The sequence below is a fragment of the Candoia aspera genome, chromosome 6 (assembly GCF_035149785.1).
Source record: "Candoia aspera isolate rCanAsp1 chromosome 6, rCanAsp1.hap2, whole genome shotgun sequence".
Taxonomy (NCBI): domain Eukaryota; kingdom Metazoa; phylum Chordata; class Lepidosauria; order Squamata; family Boidae; genus Candoia; species Candoia aspera.
In genome coordinates, this window is record NC_086158.1 from 61140457 (window position 1) to 61167693 (window position 27237).

General features: G+C 37.4%; 1 protein-coding gene across 18 annotated transcripts in view; it reads right to left on the reverse strand.

The window, feature by feature from the left end:
- The window catches only part of FGFR2 (fibroblast growth factor receptor 2), a 151271-nt gene that overhangs the window by 52559 nt on the left and 71475 nt on the right, over positions 1-27237 (reverse strand). For 12 of the 18 annotated variants that reach the window (XM_063307255.1, XM_063307270.1, XM_063307261.1 and 9 more), the window contains exons 5-6: positions 23637-23806; positions 8781-8904 (exon numbers count right to left, since the gene is read on the reverse strand). In XM_063307255.1, coding sequence (XP_063163325.1) covers positions 8781-8904; positions 23637-23806 — 294 coding nt within the window. The remainder of the gene's footprint in view (positions 1-8780; positions 8905-23636; positions 23807-27237) is intronic. The other 6 variants (XM_063307268.1, XM_063307269.1, XM_063307272.1 and 3 more) reach the window with 1 other exon arrangement.

Here is a 27237-nt window from a genome sequence, read left to right on the forward strand (position 1 = left end):
GCTTTAACACTTGTAGCAGCATCTTTCTTTCAGGCTTGCATGGAAACCTTAAAAAACTGAGCAGCTTTAAAAAAAATAGCATGGAAATGTTGTATTTGTACGAAGTTCAAAGCACTTCTTGCAAATTGTTTTTGAAGTATGTGCACTTCTACCGGGTAGGTATCTTAAATTAACATGATCCTGCTCCATTCACTCATTTCCACAGAACAGAAACACTACAGTTTTATTTTAAGGATATATTACATTTCCCCCCCAAATAAGTGTTTCCATCTAAGTTGAAAACCAGCTTGTGTTTTGGAAACTCAATGTTCAGCAGCCAATGCTGCAGGCTTCCTCTTCTGCTCCCCGCTGTTCAATATTCAACTCACCAGAATCTCCTGTTCTACCCTGAGCTGGCTCCAGTTCTTTTTTATCTTCTCTTCACCAGATTCTCTGCTTTTTTCTTGCTAAACTAGGATTACCAGATAGCTGAACAGGCAAAAGGAAGACACAGAGAACTGGAAAGGAGGACAAATGGAAGGAAAAGGAGGATATACTCACTAACTTTCTTTGGAATCCCTGACAAGAATTACAGCAAAAAACTGCAAAACAAAATGTACTTAGGCCTATATGTATACGAAATTACCTTTTCCAGCATCAGAAAGACTGGTTTTTCGATTGCAATATTTTTCTAACAAATCTTTATTTTCAAGAACATATGCTAGCAATAATATAGAATCGATGACAACACATTTCTCAAATTTCACCACAGAAACTTATAATGGGTCGTGTTAGAGACTACTGTGATCACAGACTTGAAGTGGCTGGATTGAAGCCAATTGCTCGAATTAGGAATAAATAATGTAAATCTAAGCTGTTGAGTATGTCGATGGACAGGGAAAGAAAGAAGCAAACAATTTACAAGGTCATAATACACAAAAGTTTGAATGACTACTGTTGTGAAAACAGTCCAAAAAGAAAAACAAAAAACAAAACCCAAGACACTCAAAAAGCCAGACAACGTTTGCTTTTAAGGCTATGCCTGGTAGATGGAGGACAGGTCCTCCTTCTGCCTGAGGTCTGGTAACCCTATGCTAAATCTAGAACAACTGGGCTTGTTCTCAGTAAAGGCAGTCCCACTTGTGTTCAGGGTAAACTTCTGGGAATGGATTTGAGGTGTGTCCTTTACCCTTCTATATTTTTGAGGTTACGTATTTTTCTCCATTCCCTTGATAGCTTTCTGCTGTCTTCATTGTGGCATGCCTATCCCTACTCTCTCTTGTTACTTAATGGACCACATTTACAAGTAGGCCCTATCAATTTCCCATGCTATAGCATTCCTTTAGAAAGAGCTAACAAGCCCAATATTACAGTTAGTCAGTAAGCTCATTTCACAGTTTACAGGGCCCTGTCCGAGTCCTGATTGGTATGTCAAGATTTTACAAAATATTGGAAAAATCAGTAACAGAAGTATTCTTCCTCCCTCCCTCTGGTCCTCCAGATGCTGCTGAGCTAGCATGGCCAAGGATAAAAAATGCTGGACTTGAAGTTTAGCAACACCTACAGGGGGTACAGATTACCCACTTGCTTATTTAGAAAGGACCCTGACTTCTTGTCACTTAAAAGAGCTGGCAATATCATGCAAAGGACATAATTGGAGCAATAGCCCTGAACCCTCATTTGGAATGTCCCTAAGATGTTAAGTTTTGTTAATTCCTGGGAAAAAGGAAATGAAACTCTGAGGCTTTGGAGAAAGAAGTCTGCTGATATATATAAGAAGGCATAGGATAATGTCTCTCACAAGCCATTAAATGATCTGTTTTTAGAGTACACTGGGGTAATTTATCCTTATAATCTCCCCTCTTGTGTGCCAAACTATCCTTCCTTTGTTTCTGGTGAAATTATCTTGCCATATCTTCAAAATGATGTTCATAGTTTTCTCCCACGGTCGAATAAGAACCTAACTTCCAACTTTTGTCCAGCCATTGTAACAAACTATGGTTAGTAAGGAGTGTGGGAAGTAATTAGCTCATAACTGACCTTTTAGGATGTTCCTAACAGATAAACTGTAGACAGTTTATAAAGACTAATCTGAGCTATAGAGTACCTAATCAAAACAAATAACTGAACTATTCTTATAGACTCAATTTCCTGAATTATTTCCACTTCGACAACATTCTGAACCAGGCAATGTTTCATGTGACATACATAAAGTGGGGGTTGGAAGGGAATGTAATGAAGTAAAATGAATGTATGTGTTTACCGGATCTGATAATATGTGCCATAGTCAACAAAGAAACAGTATCATAAGGATAATTCTTTATATCTTTTCGGTAAAGCTCTAGTTGCAATAAATACCATCAAGCAAGTTTGTCATGCAGGTTAGGAACAAGAAGACATTTATATAGTCCAATTTTTTGTTTAGATTTTTTTATCCCACCTTTATTATTTTTATAAATAACTCAAGGTGGGGAACATACCTAATATTTCTTCCTCCTATTTTCACAACAACAACCCTGTAAGGTAAACTGGGTTGAGAGAGAGTGAATGGCCCAAAGTCACCCAGCTGGCTTTCATGCCTAAGGCAGGACTAGAATTCACGGTCTCCTGGTTTCTAGCCTGGTGCCTTAACCACTAGACCAAACTGGCTCTTTGGTCAAAGAGCAAGAAAGAAAGAAAAACTTTCTTTCTTTGGGAGAAAGAATTCTTTCCATAAACCAGGAATCATGTTTTTATTACAATAGTCTTTTCTTTCAAAAATGCATAAATTATTTAACAAATTCCCCAGCTGATTATTTTAGTTTCACCTCTTATGGTACTGCTTTAACAAATGCATTAGAATGTTTGTATCCATATTTAAATATACCATGTAGATCTACACTGATTTTTTTTCAAAATCCCAGGGCAAAGAATTGTTTGGGCCTCTCTCAAGATTGGGCAGCCTTTTTGTCCCCAAAGATAACATTTGTCAGGCCAGGGACCACATAGCTAGTTGATGTTAAATTGACTCACATTAACAAACTCCTTAATGTTTAAATATACATTTCCACATAGCACTCTCTTCAGTCTACATACAGTAATGCAGCAGGAATGTCTATTGCAGAGAAAACCTTAAAATTTTGCATGCAACAAATTGGCCATTGTGGCCTACACGACTCTATAAAAATCAGGCAATGCTGATCTGAATGGGATACAAAAAGGCCAAATGAAAGTGGAAACTGAATCAATTTTTCCAATATGCAAAGCAAGCTGACATGCAAACTTTGGCATGTCATAACTTCCAAACTACAGCCCCATCTTGAAAGTTAAATTGGTGCCAAGAATATTAGCTGAACGACAAATATATGAAACATGAAATGAACTGGTAAAGGTAAATAAGAAGCAAATGTGAGCAATACTCTGGATATCTAATATATCAAACCAAGACAAACTTTTTAAAAAAGCCTTCTTCCAAAAGTAAAGTTTGGTACCTCCAGGTGTTTTGGATCAACTCCCACAATGCTTAGCAAACACTGCAAGCACTGAAGCCCAACACTTAACTTCAGGCTAGTGAAAGCTTTTTTAAACAAAATATTTTTTTCTGACTGGAAATGATGATGACTGTCAACAACACAGTTTTGTTTAGTGAGAACCAGACATTTTCAACAGGGATCAACCTCTACTCTTGAGATAGCCAGAATAGAAAGAATTAACACCTACATATCTCTAAATGTTTTTAAATGCCAGCACAGCTCCAAGTGAAACATACTCCATTACAACCTTGTAGGTACCAAGGCTTATATAGAAAAGGAACCAAGATGCTGGACTACTTTTTTCCCCCTAAATTACATTGCATGCATTAGCTAAAATTTGCTTCATATTTCTCTTTGATCCATAGCCACAATGAGGGATCACCACAAATTTGTTGGATTTTTAATTGCTAAGCAAATTCAGTTGATTTATATCTCTCAAACTAATGTGCACATTGGAATACAGCTCTGTGGAAGAGTTTTTACCACAAGGAATTCTACCTGTTGATCTATACCAGAAATTGCTTTTTAAATATTTGCCTTCTTTTAAAAAGAAATTAAGAGCTATTTTGAGCTCCCAGCAGCACCTGCCACACAAGTTGAAGACCAAGGCCCAAGCCAAAAGTTTGTAACAGGAAATGATGCTATTCCATTACATTGTATCAGATAATGCCCCACATCTGATGGGAAAAAAGGATGGCTGTATCATTTGTTAGTAAACTCACTACTCATAAAGTACATTGATGCCAGTTAGGTTGTTACCTCTGTTCTCAGCAATATTTACTGCAGTTTCAACTTTGTATGGCTTTTCCAAATCACTGACAAACTATTAAATATTAAACGAGGAGGGAGTCATCTTGTATTCAAAATATTTACCTCACTGAACTCTTTTACCGTGTTTCTGCCCCCTTCCCCAAGCTAGGAGCCAAAGAACTCCACCCCAGCCAAATATTCACCCGCTCCACTTGAAAAAACCGACTATCTTCATTTAATCACAAACAGGAAAATGCCCAAAACTAAAAATCATTAAAATTTCCATCTGAAGATTGCTTGTTTCACTAAGAATGTTCTGCTTTTATTCCAATTGTGAGTTTAATCTTTTTTCCCTGCCTCCATGCTTGGAGCAAACAATTATATTATCATGTATTTGCTTCATTTCCAGACCTTAACTGCCAACTGAGAATATTTAATGCATGTACTTCTAATGAAACTTTCTGTTAACTATTGGTACACACATAGGATGAAAGAGTGAGGCTTTCAAAAGTTACTACAGGCAAGTTTTTAAAGTCTACTGGCAACTTAGCATTTGGTCACTCTCTGGCAAGAGAATGTCTGGAAGAATTTCAAGTTCTCTGATATTGTAGGAGATTTCACTGCAGCATGCCAGTGAAGTGAGAAATATTAGGATAATGCATTGCCATATTTGAACACTGTTATTTACTATTAATATCAAAGAGGTTAGTTCTAAAAAGCAGCTAATTCATTGGAAAAAGAGACAAAACAAAGTAAGAAACAGCACTGTTCAGCCGACAAGTTGTTGAATATTTTGAACAGAAACAAAGCCAAAAACGTATGAGAGGCATCAAAAACTGAGTGGGCATCATTTGATGCTCATCTGCCAGTCATTATAAATAAGTAAAAAGGCATGTAGAGGGAAGATGAAAGTGTATCTAAATGATACCAACAGTATAAGCTTTATGCTAAACCACCCAACATAGATCACCAGCCCACAAACTAGTGGGTTACTGAGATAAACTTTTACAGATTTAATTAAGTTTTCTGTTCATTTCGAAATATAAAGTTTTTGAAGATTTTGAAATAGATGCTAGCTACTCTGCTTTCACTGCATTTTGGCATAATGTTCAATAATTTCTCCCTCTTTTTCCTTCCAAAGTTATGCCAAAAACCACCAAATGACCAGTTGTATATCTCTCTCTTCCTGGAAGAGCTTAGGCTACAGTATTGTATATGCAGTATACTGCCAAATAATAATTATGATTTCAACCACACATTGCATGCAGGTCTGTGGTGAATTAGGGTAGAACAATTAGCAGCATGGGCTTTACATTAAGCTAGAATCCTGAGTGAAAAGGAACGCTTTCCCATAGATTATTACAGAGAAGAAGGACACATCTACAGGTATCCAAGTATGGTTTTCATTTCATAATCTTTAAAAGAGTATTTGCAAGGCCAAGGCCAACCCCTAGTATTGGTTAGCCTTTATTGCTGACCGTAGGCCAAATTCTGAGTAATATATAATCACCACACAGCAACCCATAATTACATTGTTGGTTGTGTAGTATGCATGAAGGAAAACTCACACAGCAAACCTCTACACACTTTTTCCTGAATCTATCTCCTAACCACCATCTAAGTATGTACTTACTGTGTTTAGCTAATTTATGTAACAGTAAATCAATCCTATTCTATGCCAATCTGGACTGAATGTAGTTAACAGTAGATACACTGTTGGGATAACAGTAGGAAAGCTATTTTTTAAAAAAATCCCTAGGCCAATGGATGTTTACAGTGGGAAGGAAGAGATCTAGACATTAGAGAATGTGGGGTTTGTTAAGTTATATTTTATCTCTTCTACACTCAGTGTAACTCTATATAGTGAAAACATCTGACTAAAAGATTCTGATTTTAGCATGTTCCAGGTAGTGCTGGATTGCTGGGGCTAAGTGCCATTTTAATTTCTCATAATACTCATGACTATAACATCTTTCCAGAGTGTTATGGTAACATTAAGGATAACTAGATTCACCCAGCTAGCACTGATCATAAGAAAGGTCAGGAAAAATAATAAAGTATGAACAGTGATGTCCTAGGGGAGCCTGGACAGATGCATATTGGTTCCTGGTACTTAAGGTGGCACAGAATTCATATAAGTCAGTGTTTTTTGAACTTGGCCACTTTTTAAGATGTGTGGACTTCAACTCCCAGAATTCCCTGGCCAGTATGCTGACTGGGGAATTCTGGGAGCTGAAGTCCATACATCTTAAAGTGGCCAAGTTTGAAAAACACTGATATAATTGAAGCTAATCAGAAGTGATATGTCTAGTTTTGCAAGCTAGAAATTGTAGGGTAGACTGCCCACATTATGATGGCTATCGCTGTTCTCTCTTAATCTGTTCCTGATTTCAAATGCTGTGACATTTCTAGAAATAAAGCACATCATAATTTCAGTTTGTTCCAATATGTATTCAGATCAAACTTCTAACATTTGATTGCCACCATGAAATAAATAAAGGACAAAAATAACACTGTAGCCTTCAAAAAACATCCAAGGTTTGCAGATGAAATTTTATATTAAGTGCATTTCTGGATGAGGTGAAGAAGGGAAGGGGAAAGAGCAACAACACAGGCTCCATGATGCCAGCTTCACACACAGCGACCACTAATCGTGATGGAAAATATTGGTCTTGCTGTTTACTTTTATGATTTTCTATTAAAGTAGCAGACATAGCAATAAATGACATCACTCTCATTACCATTCCATTCATTCACTCAATTCACTAATATTTTCTGCCAGGAAAAATAAATGGCAAAATATTCTTGAATGCTAGGCATTGAAAAACCTCAAAGAGCGAGAAGAGGCAAGGGGCTTCACATAAATATTTGCCCAGCTTACACTAAATAAGTGAAAAGTTTTAGAAAGTAAAAGAGGACAGTCTGTAATAGAGGTGCTTTCATAGCATTAAAAGTAGTGTTATTCTTCCCTCCCCCCCTCTCTCATCTATCTATCTATCTATCTATCTATCTATCTATCTATCTATCTATCTATCTATCTATCTATCTATCTCCACTTCTTTCTTTGCAGTCTTTTAAAGCCTTCCCACAAAAGGGGAAAATTATTGTTTGGAAACAGTTGTATGTACTCCATGTGTTTCCTTCTTCACTAGCTATTGGGGACACACCTACCCCCTGGCAAGTGAACATAATTCAGCTGTACTTTTTCAACAGCTGGTCTGTACAGGGCAGAGTCACGTGGAATGCCATTTACTATAATTCCTGGCAGCCGTTGGAACTGCACCTTCAATAAACATTGTTAAACAAGTGTTCAAACAAAAATGATTTAGTCATCAACTTATCTGAATTAAAAAAAACTTAGGGGAAAAGTATCTAAATCTTTACAAAATCCTAGACTTCCTTATGATGCTTAAAGACATGGCCCTCCCTCCATATTAAGCAAAGTGATTAAAATGAACTTTGCATTCTGGCAGGGAAATATGCTTAAAGAATCCACCATATACAAAAGTAATACTACTTGTCTTTCATAGCCATAGTTTGGGAATCAAAGTAGGAATATGTCAAGGAAAGCAGATTGGCAAATTAGAATTTTACAGAGTACATTTAGAATAAAACCAAGAAAAGGACAGAGGACAGAACAACTTAACCCATATCTGTGACCATTCAATGGCATAAAACGTTCAGTAACTAAGAAGAAAAATCTGGCAACTGATGGAAAGCGATTGGGCTGGAACAGGAGGAAAGCTATACATTAAGTCTATACAGTGTATAGTTGTATAGTTTTTTTTCAATACCAAAGTGTATAAAAAATAGATATAACAAAATTCAGAAAAATATAGACAAGGTTTAGAAACAATCATGACCAGGATTTAATATTCTGGTTCACATTATGAAGTAATTTCTAAATATCCCAGGGAGAGCTGTAAAATTTCCACATAGAAATTAATGGTCAATTTCAAAATGTTATTATAGGCTGGGATTCAGAGACCATGGTGCCTACTGCTAGGCTGAAATAATCAGGCCAGGGTGCCATATGGAGATGCTGTTGCAAGATGCAGCCAGCCTGGAAGGACAAGGTACCTGTGGCACACAGCCTGAGAGGAGAGGTCACTACCAAAGGAAAGCACTGCTGAAGTCTGCAAAAAGAGAAGTTACAAAGGGGACAGAGTGGAAAACAACTGGCTCAGTTGTACTCATATGTATGAAGGGACATGAAGGCAACAAGGTTCAAAGTAAGTCCAAAACAGGAAAAGGGCCTTCAGTCCCAGGGTGTGGGCTGCAGGGCTGCATATAAAAGAACCAGGAAGGAACTGAGAAACATGGAGATCTGGATCTGGACCTGGACCTGGACCTGACTTCTTGCAAAACTAGACTCTTTCTGCCCAGCAGTAGGCATAGGGGGCATGGTGATTAGGGTGTGTGTGTGTGCATGTGCATGTCTGTGAGTGCGTCTGAGGACTTAATTTTGCTAAGTAACTAAGTAAATTATCCTAAGACATTACTTTTTAAAAAATGTTCCAGCCACTGTACATTACTTACCAACAACATCAAGGTGGTATGTGTGATTGATGGATCCATGGATATTCTCCACAATACAGGTATAATTTCCTTTGTCTGATGGGACGACACTCTCCATTATAAGGCTCCAATGCTGATTTCGTACCTAACAGAATTACAAACAAACAAAAAAATCATTTTAAAGAGCATCAATTTTCACTGTCTGCTTACTAAGGAGAAGGCTATAGCTCTTGACATCCTTTTAGCCAAAGTTTTTCTACCAATGTCTGAGAGATATCTGAAGTACCCAGTTAACTAAATGTTCACACTCATGAAGAAAAAAAAATGTATCACTGTATTGTCAGAGCAGATGTAAGACCCTGATCTAAACTGTTATTTCGCTGTTTCATCTTTTCTCTAGTCTTAAATTTGTTCCCTCCCAGTGAACACATGAATGTAACTCTCTAGTAAAAAAAGTAAAAATGTATGTTGAATGCACTATTTGCAATTTCAAGTTAGAAGAATGAGAGGGAATATAAGCAATGACAGAGTGGTATTGAGCATAGAAGACTTACTTCCAGATGGTACTGTTGCAGCCCAAAGCTTAGCAGAGCTCCTGAGAACCCACAGGAGGTGCAAAGAGGAGGAAATGATGAAATATATGAGATGTCAACTTCATGCAAATGCTACATTAGGATATGGTATTTACAATCAATAGCATTTAATGATTACATCACCACATACTGTATGTGTAATTTTGGCATCACTGCAGTTTCCAGCAAACACCAGTGCTCCAGTATATACAGGGAGTTTGCCATAACCATGGGTTAGAGAGTACTGGGGCATGGTTAGTGTTGCATTCATCTGAAAACATCTGAAGTGTTTTCTAGCACAAACACTTCAGAATAATATATAAGCCAAGTAGTATACTTGAAGATCGTATTTGTAAAACAGCAAACTAAACTGAGTAACTTCATGTTATATATGTAGTCTTCTCAAATAGCCGTGTGGTGAGTAAAAATGTTTTTGGGTCACACCTGTAGTATAATCTTGATTTATCAGAGCCCCATTTAGTGAACTCTGGATACAATGAACAAAATTTCCATCTGGATAGCTGACATAACTGTTATTTGACGGACCACCTCTTCCCAGTTACATCTACCTGCCCCATCAGGTCAAGCAGCACGGGTATGCTGTGAGTCCTGTCTATTAAGGAGTTTCATCTGGCGGGACCCAGACAACGTGCCTTTTCTGCTGTAGTCCTCACCCTCTGGAACACCATTCCCCCTGAGGTGAGATTGGCCCCATCCCTGCTTGCTTTCCAGAAAGCCTTCAAAATATGGTTTTTCCATCAACCCTGGGGGTCCCTTGTGGAGCTGCCAAGGTGGTTGTATGATGTCAGGTGACGGTTGTTCTCTTGCTATCTTGGGTTTTTCTGTTTTTTATTTATATTTGAGTGTTCTATAGTTTTTATTGTTCTTATGTATTATATGCCACCCAGAGTCACGTTTTGTGAGATGGGCAGCTACATAGATTTGCTAAATAAATAAACAAATATATAACCAGGTCCATTGCATCTGAAGCAGTCCAGTCAAGGAACTTAGCTTTGCTAAAATACATTATATTTATCTCATCTATGTAATTACAAATTTATGCAGTTGACAAAAATTATGTACATTGTGGAATGGCATTATAGAAATGACATACTTTCAGATTTAATCAACGTTCAGCAATAACAGACACCCCTTCCTAGCAATTAGTCCATAAAGTCAGCATTTACTGCAATAACTGCAGTATTAGCTCTTCCTCTATACAAAAACAAACAAAGCTGCATATACAAATCTCGCATTTCTGGAAAACAGCTGATCCAGAATCCAGTTCCTCGACATCTAGTTTTCTCTGGAGCAAGCCTTGGGGGTTTTGTTTTGTTTTGAATAAAACAGCAATCCGTCAAGTGATCTCCAACTCAGAAACAGTTTGTCCTTCCCAGTGGTCTTCATGAAATGTCATGGATCATCCTCCACCATGCTCTGACTGCAGTGTAAGGCCAAGATTCAAAGCAAACACACAAGAGAACTAGGCAAAACAGAATTTCTGCTTCTGTCTCCACCGCAGTAATTTCTGTTAGCTACTAAAGATGATACCAGATCTCTCTGTCTTTCAGCAAAATTTCTTTTGTGTAGGACATTTATCTCTTGTCCTATAAATATAATGCACATGTATGCCCTTATTTATAATTTGCCTATAATATAATTTTTACATATGATCTCTTTTACATACAGTATGTGCTGCTGGAACTGGGCTATAAACTATGCATGCAGGTGTTGAAGTTTTCAGGCATTGGACAGAGATATTCTTTTTTTCTTTTCACCTCTTTTTCACATTTATGAATATAATAAGGGACCTACTGGTCAGACACTGAATAAAAGATAATGATTGGTTTCATAACAAAATCTTGGGTTTACTTTATACATTTTAGCTTCTTATTAAGGACCAGGAAATAGTGAGCAAAAGTTTGGTGTTTAATAAGCACTGTTTCTACAATACTTCCATTTTTCCCTCTTTGACTCAGATTGTACAAAAGTAAGATAAATAGTTAAAAGACTTGACCTGCAGTCAAGTAAGAAAGATGTAGATATAGGGAGCTCATATAGCATGCATATATTCTTTCTCTGTGAAACTGAAACCAAATCAGTAGCAATTATTCAGGGGAATTCTCATGACTGAATCAATATGCAATGAATCTGGATGGAGTGGATGGATTGGATACATGCAGCATTCCACACAGGATGAAACAGTAGACTGATGAACTTGACACACTCAACTCCCTGCAGGGGCAACTCAGAATAATGAAAGAATAGGCGAGGCCATGATTTAAAAAAACAAGACTCTTACTATATGCACTAAATCCAAATATCCTGTGACAAAAGTTATAAGTACATATGTATACTGGAAAATAGTTCAGGTGAGGGCCCACCATTTCTCACTACCCCTTCGAGGTGTTGCTAGTTTATATATACTGTGCTACCATTCGTTATACTTCCATGACCAGTGTACAGCTTGCATAGTCTAAGATGCAGGTTTGATACAATCTGACACCATTATTACAGTTTCCATGAATACTGTATACTCCAAAGAGCCACAATTTACTAGAAGCTGATTTGATCATGAGACTTAACTGACACAGCTAATGCAGCTGTACACCTTAACTTCATTGTTCTCGTCGTTTATCCAACAGGAGCAGGTTCAGTGAATTTATCTGAACTGTATCTGTTAAAAATCTTACTTTCCATAAATATTTTTAAAACCTCTCTGCTACTTCACCAGAATATTAAGCTTTATACTTAAGAATTCAGAAGCTCTAACTACAGGAAACGCCAAAATTATATTAGTCATTTATGCAAGTGAATAATGCAGGATATCTAATTTTTTTCTAAAGCTTTATTTCTAAAGCTTATACGTGTATTCATCTCATATTCTACTGTAATATTCTTTGCATTGCAGCTTAAGCATATGCTGCCCTACATAATTTAACAGACACACCATTTATACTTACCATAATAATTTCTTTCTTAATAACATTTATTAATTCTACAGTTTTGACCACATGTGTACATGTATGCCCACATCACTGCATGCTGTATAAACCAAATGCAAACTAATTTAAGTTTCACAGACCTAATACTTTCATAATGCTTGTTGCTCAAGATCTATAAATCTTCTTTCAATTGAGTAACAATTAATTTGATTTATGAAGCATTTCTAACTGGTCCTCTTCCCATGATACGCTTAGCCATTATGGTTACTCCAAAAAAGAGTCTGATTGTATGAAATTCATCCTGAGTGGGTTGAATCTATCCCTATACTAATTCAGCATGTCATGGGAGTTGCTGACTGCAATGTTAACTAACTCTTACTTCTCCCAATATCAAGATGAAGCTTGAGATCAGTATTTCTCAACCTTTGCAGCTTTTTGATGTGTGGACTTCAACTCCCAGAGTTCCCCAGCCAGCTAATGCAGCTAATGTTGAAAATAAGAAAGCAGGCTCTTTCCTGAGAAAGAGACTATTCCAAGTACTGATTTGGAAAGATAATGTCATCAGTTGCCTTGTGTATAACATGGATGTGTGACTGCTGCCAGGTTGAGGGAGAAAAAAATTGCTAAACTGATAGTGCTCAATGAGACTGATACTCTATCTTTACTTCAGACCACAACTTAAATTCACTTCCAGCATGCCTAATACTCAGTTTAGCTGCAAAGTGTGTTTATGCTGCCAGTCAAGAAATTACATTTATAACTGCTCAAGTTAGTCATCTTGTTGACAAGACAAAAACCTAAGAAGATATATCTCTTTCTTCACTGACAGGAATGTTAGCTACAGAGCCAAGCTGTTAACCAGCTAATCAATCCTCATATATAACAAACTCAGCATTTCACCAAGACCAAGCAGCATTAATCCTACTTTTTAACCTCCTGCATTTCTTTCTTCTGAAAACTTCAGTTTCTTAAATGTGCTGCAATATTATGGAAGTCACATAGCCTGGCTCTCATAGAAAACATGGGTATCATTGACCATTGACACTCAACTTCCCATTAAATCCAACTCATAAGCAATTATTTAGAATTCTCGTTAATGGTGTGTAGCATTCAGTTTAAAGGAAAAGGTTGTGAACGGAAAAGCCCGCGCTTTCCCCCCATTAAACATCTTCAGTGAATTCAAACTCCCCCCACTCCCCATCTCAGGTATGCACCCTTCCCTCTCGTGCCAGTTAGTGTAAGCATCTGCAACTGTCTTCAGCGGCTCCTCACAAACAACCTTGGCATTACAAAATAGTCCAAACAACATGATTTCACACTCCAATGATGTTCCCCCTCCCGTGCTTTCAACTCACAAGAAGAATACATGTGTTGACTGAAACATGCATGCGAGTCCAATCAATTGTTCTGAGAACGTTTGATCTGGGAGCATGACAAGGTCATCCCTTCTTCCCAGCACCTACAAACATGTGTACAACTCTCATCACCCCCAGTGAGCATAATGCTAGTTGTGGATGGTGCAAATTGCAATCTCATACAATTTTGAAGGCAATAGATTCAGAAGTACATAGTACAGCCACTCCTTGCTTAGCAGCTACCTCGTTTAATGACCGTTTGCAAATGCAACAATAATAATAATTTTTGAAGTTCTTTTTCCAACCAATGTGCACATTTACAACCAAATTTTGTGCGCCTGACAACAAAAGCCTTCAGTGTGAAACTGATTAAGGTCTGGTCAGTTTCAGGCAGCAACACCAGCTGACAGAGACTTCTAATCAAATAATTGAGGTCAGAGCTGAGCTTGTTAACTTAGGGTTAGCACTTTTTAGGGACTCACTGGGCTGCAGAGAAAAGCAGCTCTGGAGGAGATAGCTTGTTTGTTTATTTATTTTTCAAATTTAATTACCGCCCATCTCCCCCAAGATTTAGGCAATCTCTCTGCCCTGCCAAAAAGAAAAGGGAGGGGGGGAAATGGGTCAGGCACAGGACATGTATGAAAGACCTTTATCTGAATGAGATGGCAGTCACCAGTGATCTTTGCAGCAGCTCTCTCTCCATCAGTCAAGTGTTCACTTAGCAACCATTTCACTTTTGATTTAAGGTACAGATTGCGATTGCTAAACAGAGAGATGGTGTAAATGCTTTTTAAAGACAGGCAGTTAATCCAAAAGGTGGGGACCAACTGATCCACTATTTATATCACAAAGGTTACACATCAGCATGTTTAAAAAGGAGAAGGCTCCTGTTTTCAAATTCAAACAAATCCAAAGATACTTTCTGCATTTGGTCACTGCTGCTCCAGATGTTGAGGAAATGCTTCAGGAGATGCTTCAGCCAAAAATGAAGAGCCTGACCAAATCATAACACTCATAGAACACCAGCAGCATACCAGGTACAGTATGTATGTAGGAGAGAGAAAAGTAAGTTAGGTAGTCCTCAGCTTATGATCACAATTGGGACTGGAACCTCCATTGCTAAGTGAGACAGTCATTAAGTGAGTCCAATTTTATGACCTTTTTGCCGTGGTCATTAAGCAAATCACTGAGGTTGTAAAGCGATGGCTTCCCCCATTGACTTTGCTTGTCTGAAGCTGGCTGGCAAGGTCACAAATGGCAATCACATGACCCTGGGATGCTGCAATCATTGTAAATACATGCCGGCTGCAAAGTGCCTAAATTCTGATCATGTGACTGCAGGATACTATGACAGCCGTGAGAGGACTAGTCGCAAGTCATTTTTTTTCAGCACCGTTGTAACTTTGAGCAGTTGCTAAACAAATGGTAGTAAGTCAAAGACCACCTGTAAGGTAGAAAGCTGCACATACACTGCTCATGCTAGGGTCTTCATAAATTCAGGCTGCAGGTTTAAAGAATGCTAACGGACTGTCCTGTTTTGATATTTATATATACCTCATTTCAACACTCTGTTCCTGGGATCTAGCATTGATATTGTCCTCTTGATTGTGATTTTGTAATACCCTGACATATGCCTATTAAATTCAAAAACTATATTATGCATAGAACTAAGAATACTTATCAGAAAAATAAGAATGAAATGTTTAAGGCTGAGAGAGGTATCTGAATCAACTGGAGAAAAGACCATGAGCAGTAACAGGACAATTAGCCTATTTACAAAGCCAACAATATTGTATCACGCTGTGACATTTGCCCTCTGCCTGCCAGACTGGAAGAACAGACAAATGTTTTAATTAAAAGGGGAAAGGCAGGGAGGGTGGGGGAGGAAGATACCCTTATCCCTTTATCTGATTTTGCCAAGTCCTGAGCTCAGTTCATCTCAGTACACTGAGCAAGATGATTTTAGAATAACTAGAAAATCAGATAATAAAACTTGTTCAGCTAGCTAACACTATACATTTGCCAAATATCATGACAGATCCTAAGATTGAAATGGAACCTCTCAGCATCTCCTCTTTATCACTTGCCTTTATCTGAATCCAAGATATACCATAGCTTAATAATTAGAATAAAATAAACCCAGCTTTCCTAGAATAGTGCATGTTAGGGCTGCACAAAGCATTCCAAAAGATGATTTGCAAAGTTGATTTTAACGAGGATTTCTAAAAAATCCTCAGTCTAATTTCAACCCCTATTTTCAAATTCTGACTTAAACCTAAGCTTGAAAAACAACAACATTGGGTAAATACAATGCTACGTCATGGTAAAATGGAGCATTCATCTCCTGTCTCTTAACCGTGATTAAGATCAGACTAGGTTATATACTATTGTCATGAGGACCAATGAAAGCACGCAAAGATAAAATTTTACTCCTGGTAAAATGATGACTGATAATATTGTGAGCACAGGCAAATGTGTATATGTCTAGTAATGAAACCTCAGAATAAGATTTTTTTTACACAGAGAAATGGTTGAATAAAAGGGTGTTACTGGTAAACTGTGGATAGGATAAAAAAGACCTTACATTAGACACACTGCCCCCAAGTAAATCCAACTGAATTTAAGGGGACTTAGTGACAATACATAGATTATGCTAATTGTCACATATTTTGTATACACATTTTTGATCATGCTTAATCTCTTTTACCTTGGATTTAATAAGTAACTTTCTGCCCAGAAATGAAAATGAAAGATCATTAGAATCACAGTTAAGCAGCCCAGAATAGATAAAAAGAGTCTTCTTAAAAGGCTGTGGGCATTTATTCATTTCTACAAGGTAATATCAATTACTATGTGGTTCTTACACATTTTTATCTACAGATTGAAAACTATCACATATTTATCCAAGCTAAAGTTTAGTGGGCAAAAAGGGTTGTGGTAATGTAACTTATCAAAACACAGCTGTGGAAACAAACACCCTTTTTAATGCTTACAACACTAAAAACTGATAGACCAAATTTACTTTCTGGGAGGTGAAAAAGTAAAGAGACGGGTTCACTTTTAGCCCTGTACGTTATCTTGCTAAGGTCCACACTGGGTGGGGCGGGGGACAGGACGTGCATGGAAATTCTCCAAAAGGCATGCAGTCTTATGTGTAAGGAGATGGCCTGGACAGAACTGCAAACGTCAACTTGGAAAAATAAAAGCAACCCTCCTTTGAAATATGATCTCGGCATGTATCTTGGTAAACCTAAGGGTTTCCACATGTTTAAAAAATAAGCAGAGTCACTCTCTGCAGAGAAAGTAATACTTCCCTGTAGCAGTCATTTGCACTTTTCATGCTGAAATGGGGCAGAAATCAAACAAAAACAGCAAACAAATAAATCTATCACTGTGAGGCCACCATGTTTTAAAGGATGTTGCCTTTTAGAGGGACAGGCACAACTAAAATAAATCAGTGAATTATAAGGAAGTTTTCTTGTAGTTTTTTTCTGTCAAAACAAAAGACTGGATGTGCAAGAGAAGAATAGGAAAAAAATGCCGCAAACACAAGAATTGCAATGTCAATAAGCCACTGTAACTTCAGATGCCCTGTATCTTTTAATAGGCATCTGGTTTATAAATATTTCTCTAGAAATGTTACATATCTATAAAAACATATGGGGGGATTCACTACTTCTTTCCAAAATTCACTGTTTTGTGGACTACGCCCCACAAAATTGTTTATTCTTTCCATGCTTATACATATGGAAATGTATGTATGTATGTATTTCCAAGTATCTGTGTTAACACCTAGCTCCCAAGACTTGAAGCAGTTTACAAGTTAAAAATAAAATACATATGGTCAAAACACAGCGTGATGTTTCCACCATTGCTCAGGAGAATGTGGTTCTCCAAAGTTTAGGGACTTTCATATACCATTTGAAAGCACCATGTTTAATCGATGCCTACTGTATATTTTTTCATATTTAAGAGCCATAGCACAACCAAGTTGATTTTGGTAGCCTTTCCATACATGTCAATATGATGTAATTTATCCCTGTATGCCATCTTGCCTTTGTGACTCTGCATAAGCGATTTCCATAAATGTTCATGCACTATTTTGTTTATTGCCACATTTAACGGAAATCTCTATAAGTCTGCTATATGATCTAAAGGGCCTTTACACACGTTTTCCCCTTACAGCTCAAAAACACTCTGCAGTGATTTCCTTTAGCTATTGGCTATTATCACATTTGCTCCTTAAGGGTAGATTTAATTAATTTAACTAATTTAATTAATTAAGGACATAACATTTTATTAATATCTAAGGCACAATATTTTGTTGCTAGGAATAGAGGTCTTTAATTCAGGCATGACTTTCAGTTCCTTTAAGGCTACAGCATAGCATATGAGTGTGTGAGCATTACATGCCACTCTTAGATATTAGATACAGACAGACAGACAGACAGGCACACTTTCCTTCTTCCATTTTTTTTAAAATATCACATACCTTTTTTAAAAAAAAATACAGCTGATAAATTTTCAGAGCAAAATATGCAGAAACCACTTGTTCAGTTTCACCTCTATGGAAGGCCAGTTTGGTCTAGCGCTTAAGGTGCTGGGCTAGAAACCAGGAGACTGAGAGTTCTAGTCCCGCCTTGGGCATGAAAGCCAGCTGGGTGAACTTGGGCCAGTCACTCTCTCTCAGCCCAACTCGGTGCAATGTAGACTAGCCTCCTTATGGTGCACTCACGGCTAAATAGTCTACACATCTGGCTGCTGGACCTCACAAGGATTTCCCAGCAAGAAAAAAAGCAGCATGAACACCAAACTGCTATGCCATACGATCCTACTAAAGACTCAAAAGTAAAGTCTAAAAAATTGCTAGTGCCTAATATCAGCTGTTTTATGGCAAGCCTTTCCTTCAACAAGGATGCTTCCTCACTTTTTTGGTTCCTACATTTCTCCTGACTCTCCAACAGCTGAACACCAGTCCAGCCATCAACATTTTAAAAATATGAATAATGCTTAGAAGTGGATAATCTTTTCTGCTCCAAGGTATCAACAGGTCAGTTGGGAACACAACACACAAACGCTTTCACGTTCAAATGTACATGAATATACGTGTGCACACAACACACTACTTCTTCCCAGAAACCCTTCCCTGAAGCCTAGATGGCTAGTGAACATGTTAAATCTCATTAAATTGGCATCACCCCATTTCTTTATCATAATTTCTTGTATCAAAGCTCTAGTCACTGTTGATTCTTTTAATGGTGCTATGTGTGCCAGGCACAATTACTACAGAATCCAGTCTTGATTCTGCCTGAGCCTTGCAGGAAAATTCTTGAAAAGGCCTTGTTTCTCAAAAAAAACAAGGTTTTAAAGGAACTGCCAATGACTGCAAATTATGGATAACTATGAAGGCTATACCAAAAAGTCTAAAAATGACAGTTGTCTTCATCAACCTGCAAGAAACCTGGTTAGTCCTGACTATTCACCTTATCCTCAGGTTTCATGGAATATGATGAGATAATTGGACATGCAGGTCCAATTTTGGAGAAGCCCAAAGCTATTTGAAAAGATGAACTACAACCATGTGCAATCACATGGACAAAACAGAAGAATTAGTGCTCTTATAGGAGTCCAGTTTTTGCTTAAGGCAGAAAGAAGTCTAAAAGCACACAGAACTGATTAACAGAAAGGATGGAGAAGTTTCAAACTCTTGCCTATCCTGAAAAGAAAGTTGTAACACATGCAAATGTTTTCCACTTACTTAGAAAATCAAAAGTGGCCAGGCATACATTTTCACATTACTTTACAATGGCATGTTCACATTTTTCAGGCTTTGGGGACAATTTCTCAGCATTCATATCCTCTCCACCCCCTGCATAAGTCCAGAGAGAAATCTGACTACTAGTCTTGAAAGAAACTAATAGAAAAGCTCTTTTGGAAAGCAGCTACCTTTCTCCTTCTCAAGTCATAACTGAAAAAATAAATTCTTTTCCACTGAGAAAAAAAGATCTGTAATAATTTCAAAGTGTAGACTAAATGATGGGAATCAATGAACAAGCATTTGCTGACAAGTATCAGTCAAGGGACATATTCAATATATATTGTATATAATTGCATCCCTCTTCTTTAAGTGAAACACCTGCTCAACATTCTCTCTTAAAAATGGAACACTTCACTAAAAGTAAATACCAGTAAGTCTGACTCCCTTAACTGGTTTGGATTTACTCTGTTATCCCTAAGACCAATGGGTAACATTGAATGGTAGCCAGTTCATTTATGCTTTTCAGAACTTGGAAAGACAGAATCTGTTGCTTTTATGATGTAAGCAAATGTAGATAGAAATGTCTACTTCATTGATTAACATTCATCTGGAACATTTGCATGCCTTTTTCCTTAAAAAAACTGTAGAAAATCTGGCCACAGAAGAGGGAAGAAAAACAAAGATTGTAAAGCTTGTCTCCTCTTACATTTGCAGCAGGAATTTTTGAGAGCTCATTCCTATATTGTGGTAGGAGCCTACACTTCCATATTTTAGTATGGAAACCATGGAGGTCAGTAAACTGCTGAAACAACTGGCTGTTGTAGGTTTACCAACTGACATTAGATATTTGTGTACTTGTACAAATATATATTGGCATATAATGAGAATTTAACCAAATTGGGGAGTATTATTACAGCTCTGACCATCCATCTTTAAGGGCAGTTGGCATTCCTAGGGATCGTTTGAGTTGTTTTAGTTAAATTCTGGCCTGTGTTGTTGTTATACTTAAGTCTCAGCACACACTTGGCTATTTCTGTCTCACCCAATCTGTCAAGATTGGTCACATTCCTTTATTATTCATACTTAGTTCTGCTCAACTTGCCAGAGCTTGAGTTTTTGAGTTTCAAAAAAAATGCCTTACCAGATCTATGGACCAATGTGTATTATCATAATTCATCCTTGTATTAATACCTGCACATGAAACGGTAAGGAAATCATTGTATCCTGACAATGCAGAAAAAAAGAAGTAGAGATGATTTCTGGAAGTGAAAAGAATCGATGACAGTGTGTAGCTCAGTAGTTTAGTAGGTTGAACAAGTAGAGCAACAGAATCAAGCAAAAAGCTGATATGTGTATCTTGGGAAGCAAGCTAAGACTGAAATTAGGTGACTCATCTTGGTATAGTCAGGTAAAAAGCTGCCTTATAGGGTGCATATCATTAATGACATTTGTTTGCTTGCTTGCTTTGGCCAGAGACCAAGAGTAGAATTTGTCCAATCTCCTTTCAAGCTTCTGTCACAGTCTTGCTGTCCCTACCCCAGCACTTAAAGAACTTGTATGTGATCCAGAATTAGCTTGCTTCCTCTCTTCACTATCCCAAACAACATCTCCTGTGACCCCCCAGTCTCAAGTACCATTCCAAGTGCCACAGACCCAGGCAGAGGGGCAACCTCAGCTAGCTATCCTTCCATATCTACAAGTTCTACTTGTTCCTCAACTCCAACCCCAATCTGAGCTCAGGGACAGACCCAGTTATAACCCTAGATTATGAGCCTTCTGAGATACAGCATACCTCAACCCCTTTCCAAGTACAGTTCCCTGCCCAAGACTCTATCAAGCCTCTCACACCAACCCAGACATTTCTTCTGATATCAGAAGAACAGAAGAGCTTCCAGAGGGTTCCAAATCAGTTCTAGGCTCTCTTCACTATTCCATCTCCTGTTCCTCAGCAGAAGAAGCTGATGGACTGATTTCAGCAGGCACCACATTGAATTATCCTGCAAACACACAGCCAAAGTCCACTAGCCAAGCCCCATTGTACTGAGTCAGTTTGGTAGTCAGTTCTCTTCAGTGTTGGTTAGCAACCAAGGACAGCAGGTCACAGGGAAAACAATGGTATTTATGAGAAAAACAAAGGCTCTATAGGTGTTCATGATGCTGCTTTCACGATTTGAGTACTGTGCCATCACAGTGCAAGCTCTACCCCTTTCATATGTGTCACAGTGCTTATACAAGAGGATTGGGCTCGAGTTGCAATGGTACAATGCTGTTTTCATCCTTTGCCTCCCCCTTGACCCCTTGCACAGACTGTGTAACTGAAAAGGATTTCTAGGGGACATTCTTTGTTTTTTCTTTATGCAGGCAACATGAAAGTACTGGAAGAAAAGCAACTTAATTAAATACCGTTTTTTATCCTGACCCCAGTTTAACCTTACATTTTCTTGACAGTCTAGCTAATTTTTCTAATCAGTAACTCAGAAATTAAAGAGAGACTACTAATCTGATGCTACGAAAAATTCAAGCAAGCGTCTTATGTAATTGCAATTATTTGCCCTCAAAACTTTGTTTCCCACATCTATTTCACAGACCATAAAATTCATTAAAATAGTTTTCCTGCTCTTTTATTGTGTGTTATAATCACTAAGCTATAAGGTTTTGCTCTACTGTACCTCTCCAAATTGGAATATTCCTGGTCGCCATAGCTCAAAAGCACAAACGATTAAGAACACTTTGAAGAATGCTATTGCAAAGTTCTATTTTCTTTCCTTTTTGCTTTATCACTAAGCACTTAAAACCAGAAAGTCTGTAGTTACAAAATGGATTTGGACATTTGATAATTTGGCTTTACAAACTTTGTAAACAGAAAACAAGTAAAAACCTCCAAAAGAAGGCACACAACATTTACTACATAAATTACAACTCCCCAGAATGTAACTACAGATGAGACCATTACCATCTTACCCACAAAGAGAGACACATGAACAATGAAATGTGAGATCTGAGCTCAGTTACAGGGACAGAAAAAAAAGGTACATTGAATGAGTTCAGCCATATACTGAATCAAATTATTGGTCCATCTAGTTTTCTGCACTGATTGCAACAACTCTTTAGGATTTTAAATTTGGTCTTTCTTGTTCCTGCTACCAAGATGATGATGATGATGATGATGATGACAATGATGATTTAAATTTATATGCCACCCAACTGCCTGACTCCCAGTGACTCTGGGCAGTTTACAATTGTTAAAAACATTTAACAACATAAATCAATACAAAACACACACACACACACACAACTGGCACAATAGAGAACAGATCCTCTATGAAGAACACAGGGGAGATGATATACCTGCCAACACATTCCTTGGTTTCTGCCAGACTCTGCCCTATTTGCAGATAACATTCTGCAACGCAAATTATCAACCTCAAGCATAACATGCATTTCCAGCAAATTCATCCGAGCCTCACACAGACAGTCTTTGAAAGAAAAATGGTTGCTGGCTATAGCCAGTACATTGCTTGGCTCCTCATATATGGTTCTATGATTGGCGAGAAGTACTATAGCAACCATTTCGTGAGTACCCATAATAGGCCTTCAGTATTCCAACAAGCTCAAAAAGAGTGGAGACCCCATCTACTAGGACATAACAGAGACTTTGTGCATGCAAAGTATGTGTGTGATCACTAGACAGTGCCCTTCTTTCAAGGGTAGCTAAATACCAACGGATGTACCATAGAAATTATTTCTATTGGGACACATAGAGACATACTGCCAAATAGGTGTGCAAAACATAAAATAGTGACATTTTATCAGCTTACATTGTATGGAATCATGAGTTTCCATCAAACCACAATGTTTTTATGTATGCAACTTTCATCACATAACATGGCAAGATTTTCATGACACAGAAAAAGCTGTGAAACATTTTGTATCGATAGACACAGACACAGACACATCTGTACTAAAGCTAGCAATCCCCTTTGAGGACATCCAAAGTTGACATGGCTTCATCAGATTTAGATTTTAAAATTTTGGAACATGGTCAGTCAGGATGCCTGGCTGTGTTGTAAAATTTACTTTTGATGAGCCAGTTCAGTCCTGACTTATCCAAGTCACACATTAGCTCAGAAGGATGCAAACACGAGAGGAAACCATGAAAGTTTCCTGAAGCTCTTCGTAGTCTCACAGATCTTTTCTGCATCTATAAAGACTGTCTTAAAACACACTGTCATTAGCAAACCTCTTACCTTATATCCACCAATGCGATGCTCTTGCTTAAATTCTTTCCCATTTTTTAACCATCTCATGGTTGGTTGGGGATTTCCTGTAGCTGGACAACGGAACTTGACTGTGTTAGCTGCTGGAACAGCATGCAAGCGCTTTTCCATTTTATCAGTGTGTGTCCATTTAGGTCCTTCTGTTTCCAAAGATTAAGACAAGACGGAAGGGGGGGGGGAAATTACTCAATTGCTGTAAGAATATAAACTCCAGCCCAGACACTTGCCACTTGGGTGACATTCCAATGAGACACAACATAGTTTAAGAGGCCACATAGATGTTTTACACTGTTGATTTATGTTATCTCTGGCAACTCACATAAGTTATTGAATATCTGAAAAAATTCATTATGTACCTAGACAAAAATCTGGCCTATGTCAGGTGAATTATTACTTAAGTTTCATGCCTTAAGGCGCTTAAGACACATTTCAAGAACAAAACTTTTTAAAAAAATCTATCATCTTTAAACTTAGGGTAAGCAAAAGTTGCCTTAAAACCTGGATGCTATTTTAAAATAGAGTATAAAACATTTCATTTGAAATGTTGGCCTTAATTTTGTTGATTATATCATCTTCTGAATAACTAAAATGGGGGCTGTTTTAGCAAAACTATTATATAATCAGCTAGTTTTGATCTCCAAAAATCTGTATGACTTGATACCCAGATACATGTGGAACTGTCTACTTTAAACTGATCCTACTGACCTCAGGCACTCATCCTGAATGAACATACAGTACTGTGGGTTTCTCCTCTGCAAGAGATTCAGGAGACAACAACAGAGAAGTGTTTTTCTTTGACCACACCCACCCTTTGGAACACCTTTCTAATGGAGATCTGGTTGGCACCATCACGTCTAAATTTTAGGAAGGCCTTGAAAACAAAAATATTTAGAAGGGCATCTGGGGATTGACATATGTTCACTGGATTTAATTATATTCATTTACATTTACATTTATATGTACTTTAGTTGTATGTTTATTCATTTCAATTCTTTGATATAGGACTTACATAATTTTAATGGTTTTACACAATCTGTTATTCATTGTTACTGGATTTATGATTTTACTTATACACTACAATGAGTCCTTGTAAAGTAAGATGGTATAGAACTACAGTAAATAATAAATACATATATACAATCTTTCTTCAGACAATATATTTTAAAAAGTGCCATAGTAAAAAGCTTTGTATGAATAAAGCCCTTCAAATTCTTTTAGTGATCTGAGCCTTTTTTCAGTCCAACTAAATTCAAAGCAACCCAACCCAACTGCTAAGTTAGGTATAGCATCACGGTGTACAGTGGTGGTCTTTCCACCTCTTACACAATATTGTCAGAACAAATTCTGAGCCAGAATTTGTGGCTGGAGAGAAGAAAACAAATATTTCCTATTATAGTTCTTAAAATACCACAACTTAATCCTAGGAAAAATAATAATTACAGTAGCCATTCCAGCATAGACAATGTCTACTCCATAGTAGTCCCCAAACTAAAGAATGTTCTCCTAGCACCTTCTTTGATGTCACTTTGGTTCCAGGTGAAGCTTCTGTAAAATCCCTTTTTGTTTTTCAATTTCTTAATTTGACCTTTGTAACTTTATATTGCTATTTTTGATTCTGCCACTTTAGTATGTAGTTCATATGTTACAAATGTTATTTGATACTCCAAAAATCATTCTGAGAATGTCACTGAAAGTCTGAATAATCTAGGGAGGATGGGAGAAAGGGAGAGGAAGGAAAAAACTTGTTTTCCATTTGATACAGGATTTCCTTCAACATTTCAGCAATGAACCTTAATAAGTTTCATTTAGCATTCCTGTTTTTACACAACAAATTCCATTATCTCAGATAAATAATAGGATGTACCCAAAGGCTACAGTCATGCCTGGTAAAAATAGCTTTTGGCCTATATTTCCCTCTATTCTGTCTTATACATACACTGGAAATATATATATGAATTCAGTTAATACAGGGAAAGTTAACATATGCAGTTAGAAGGTCTTGTCCTAGATTTTGGGGGCCTGAGTATTTATCCACCTGCATATCAATTTTCCCTTGTGCTTACTTATTTTTCAGTACCATGCACAATGTTGCTAGGAGAAATTAAGAGCATTATTTGAATAGATGGAAAAAATCTCGTTCCCTCTCTCTGTCTCTCTCTGTCTCTCTCACTGAAACTGTGAAGACCCATGCGAAGTCAGCACTGTTTGATTGTTTTAAAGAGCAATTCTGAGTTGTTCAAAGGAATCACATTATTCCAAATGACAAAGGCCTGAGATATCTGATGAATCACATTTTGCCACATCTCACTACTTATTCTCCACATCAGAAACAAAAGCCCTTCTCTCTGTCTTAGAGTACAAATATGTTCTTTTTTATAAAGAATTTTATTAAGTTTGAAACAAGGATAAAAACAACTACAAAAAAACAAAAAAACTTTAAAAAACTTAAAAAGTGTGAAACAGAAGAAAAAAGAGTTTCGAAGATTACATAGACTTCCAAGTTTCAACAAGAATATACAGTGATTTCCATTATCAATCCCTATCAAACCAAGATCACATTATTTCTATAAATCCTTCCATTAGCACATATACAAATCACTAATGTAATTGCTCCTTCCCCTTATATAAAAAAGAAAATGTATACGTATATGTATATGTATATAAAAATTCTAAATCAACTTCCCTCCCCCCAAAAACATTTATTTAATTATGTCCTTCCTATTCTATACACTTCTGTCCACTATAATAAAAATCAAATTATAAAAACATATAAATTGTCTACTTTTATAATTAATAATACTACAACAATCTTAACCCTATTAAACCTAAAAACCAAGCAATTTATTATTATACCTTATAGATACCTTATAAATCTTGCAAATCAAACAAACCTTAAGAGAAGTCCAGTAAATCTTAATCCAAATCATTAAAGAGAAATGAAATCATAATAACCTCATTATCAATCCAATTACACATTCTTAATTTTTTACCCCACTTCAAAGTATATCAAGGCGTTTACATATCTCCCTATTACACATAAGGCATTTTTCATACAAAGATCAAACAGCCCAACTGCCCCCCTTAAAACCTCAGACTTCTCAGCAAAAATACTCCCACAAAACAAATTCTCTTCTTTCCCATAACTGTTTGTGATTCTCTGGCTACAAAATGGCATTCAGGAGAGCAGCTGGGGTGATTCCGAGCTTTTTCGTGATTCATGAAAAAGCTCTGGGATCCAGGAAAAAGCCTGCCTGAGTCCCCCCCCCCAAAGCATGCATTGTCAGTTCTGCCCATGGAGCCCACGGACACAGCTGCTCAGTTGGCCATGTTCCCCCCAGAAGTCCACAGTAGAAATATGTTTGGTGATGTCAAAGCCTCTCAAGATCCCTTCAGTGGTATAGTAAAGGTAAAGGTTTCCCTTGACATTAAGTCCAGTCGTGTCTGACTCTAGATGTCAAGATACCAGTGGTGGACTGCAAAGGCATATAGCCTCAAAATTAGATTAAATTGATTAAATTAGAGTTTGAAAGGAATGCCATAAATGTGTGAAGGAGGGAGGTACAGAGATGAG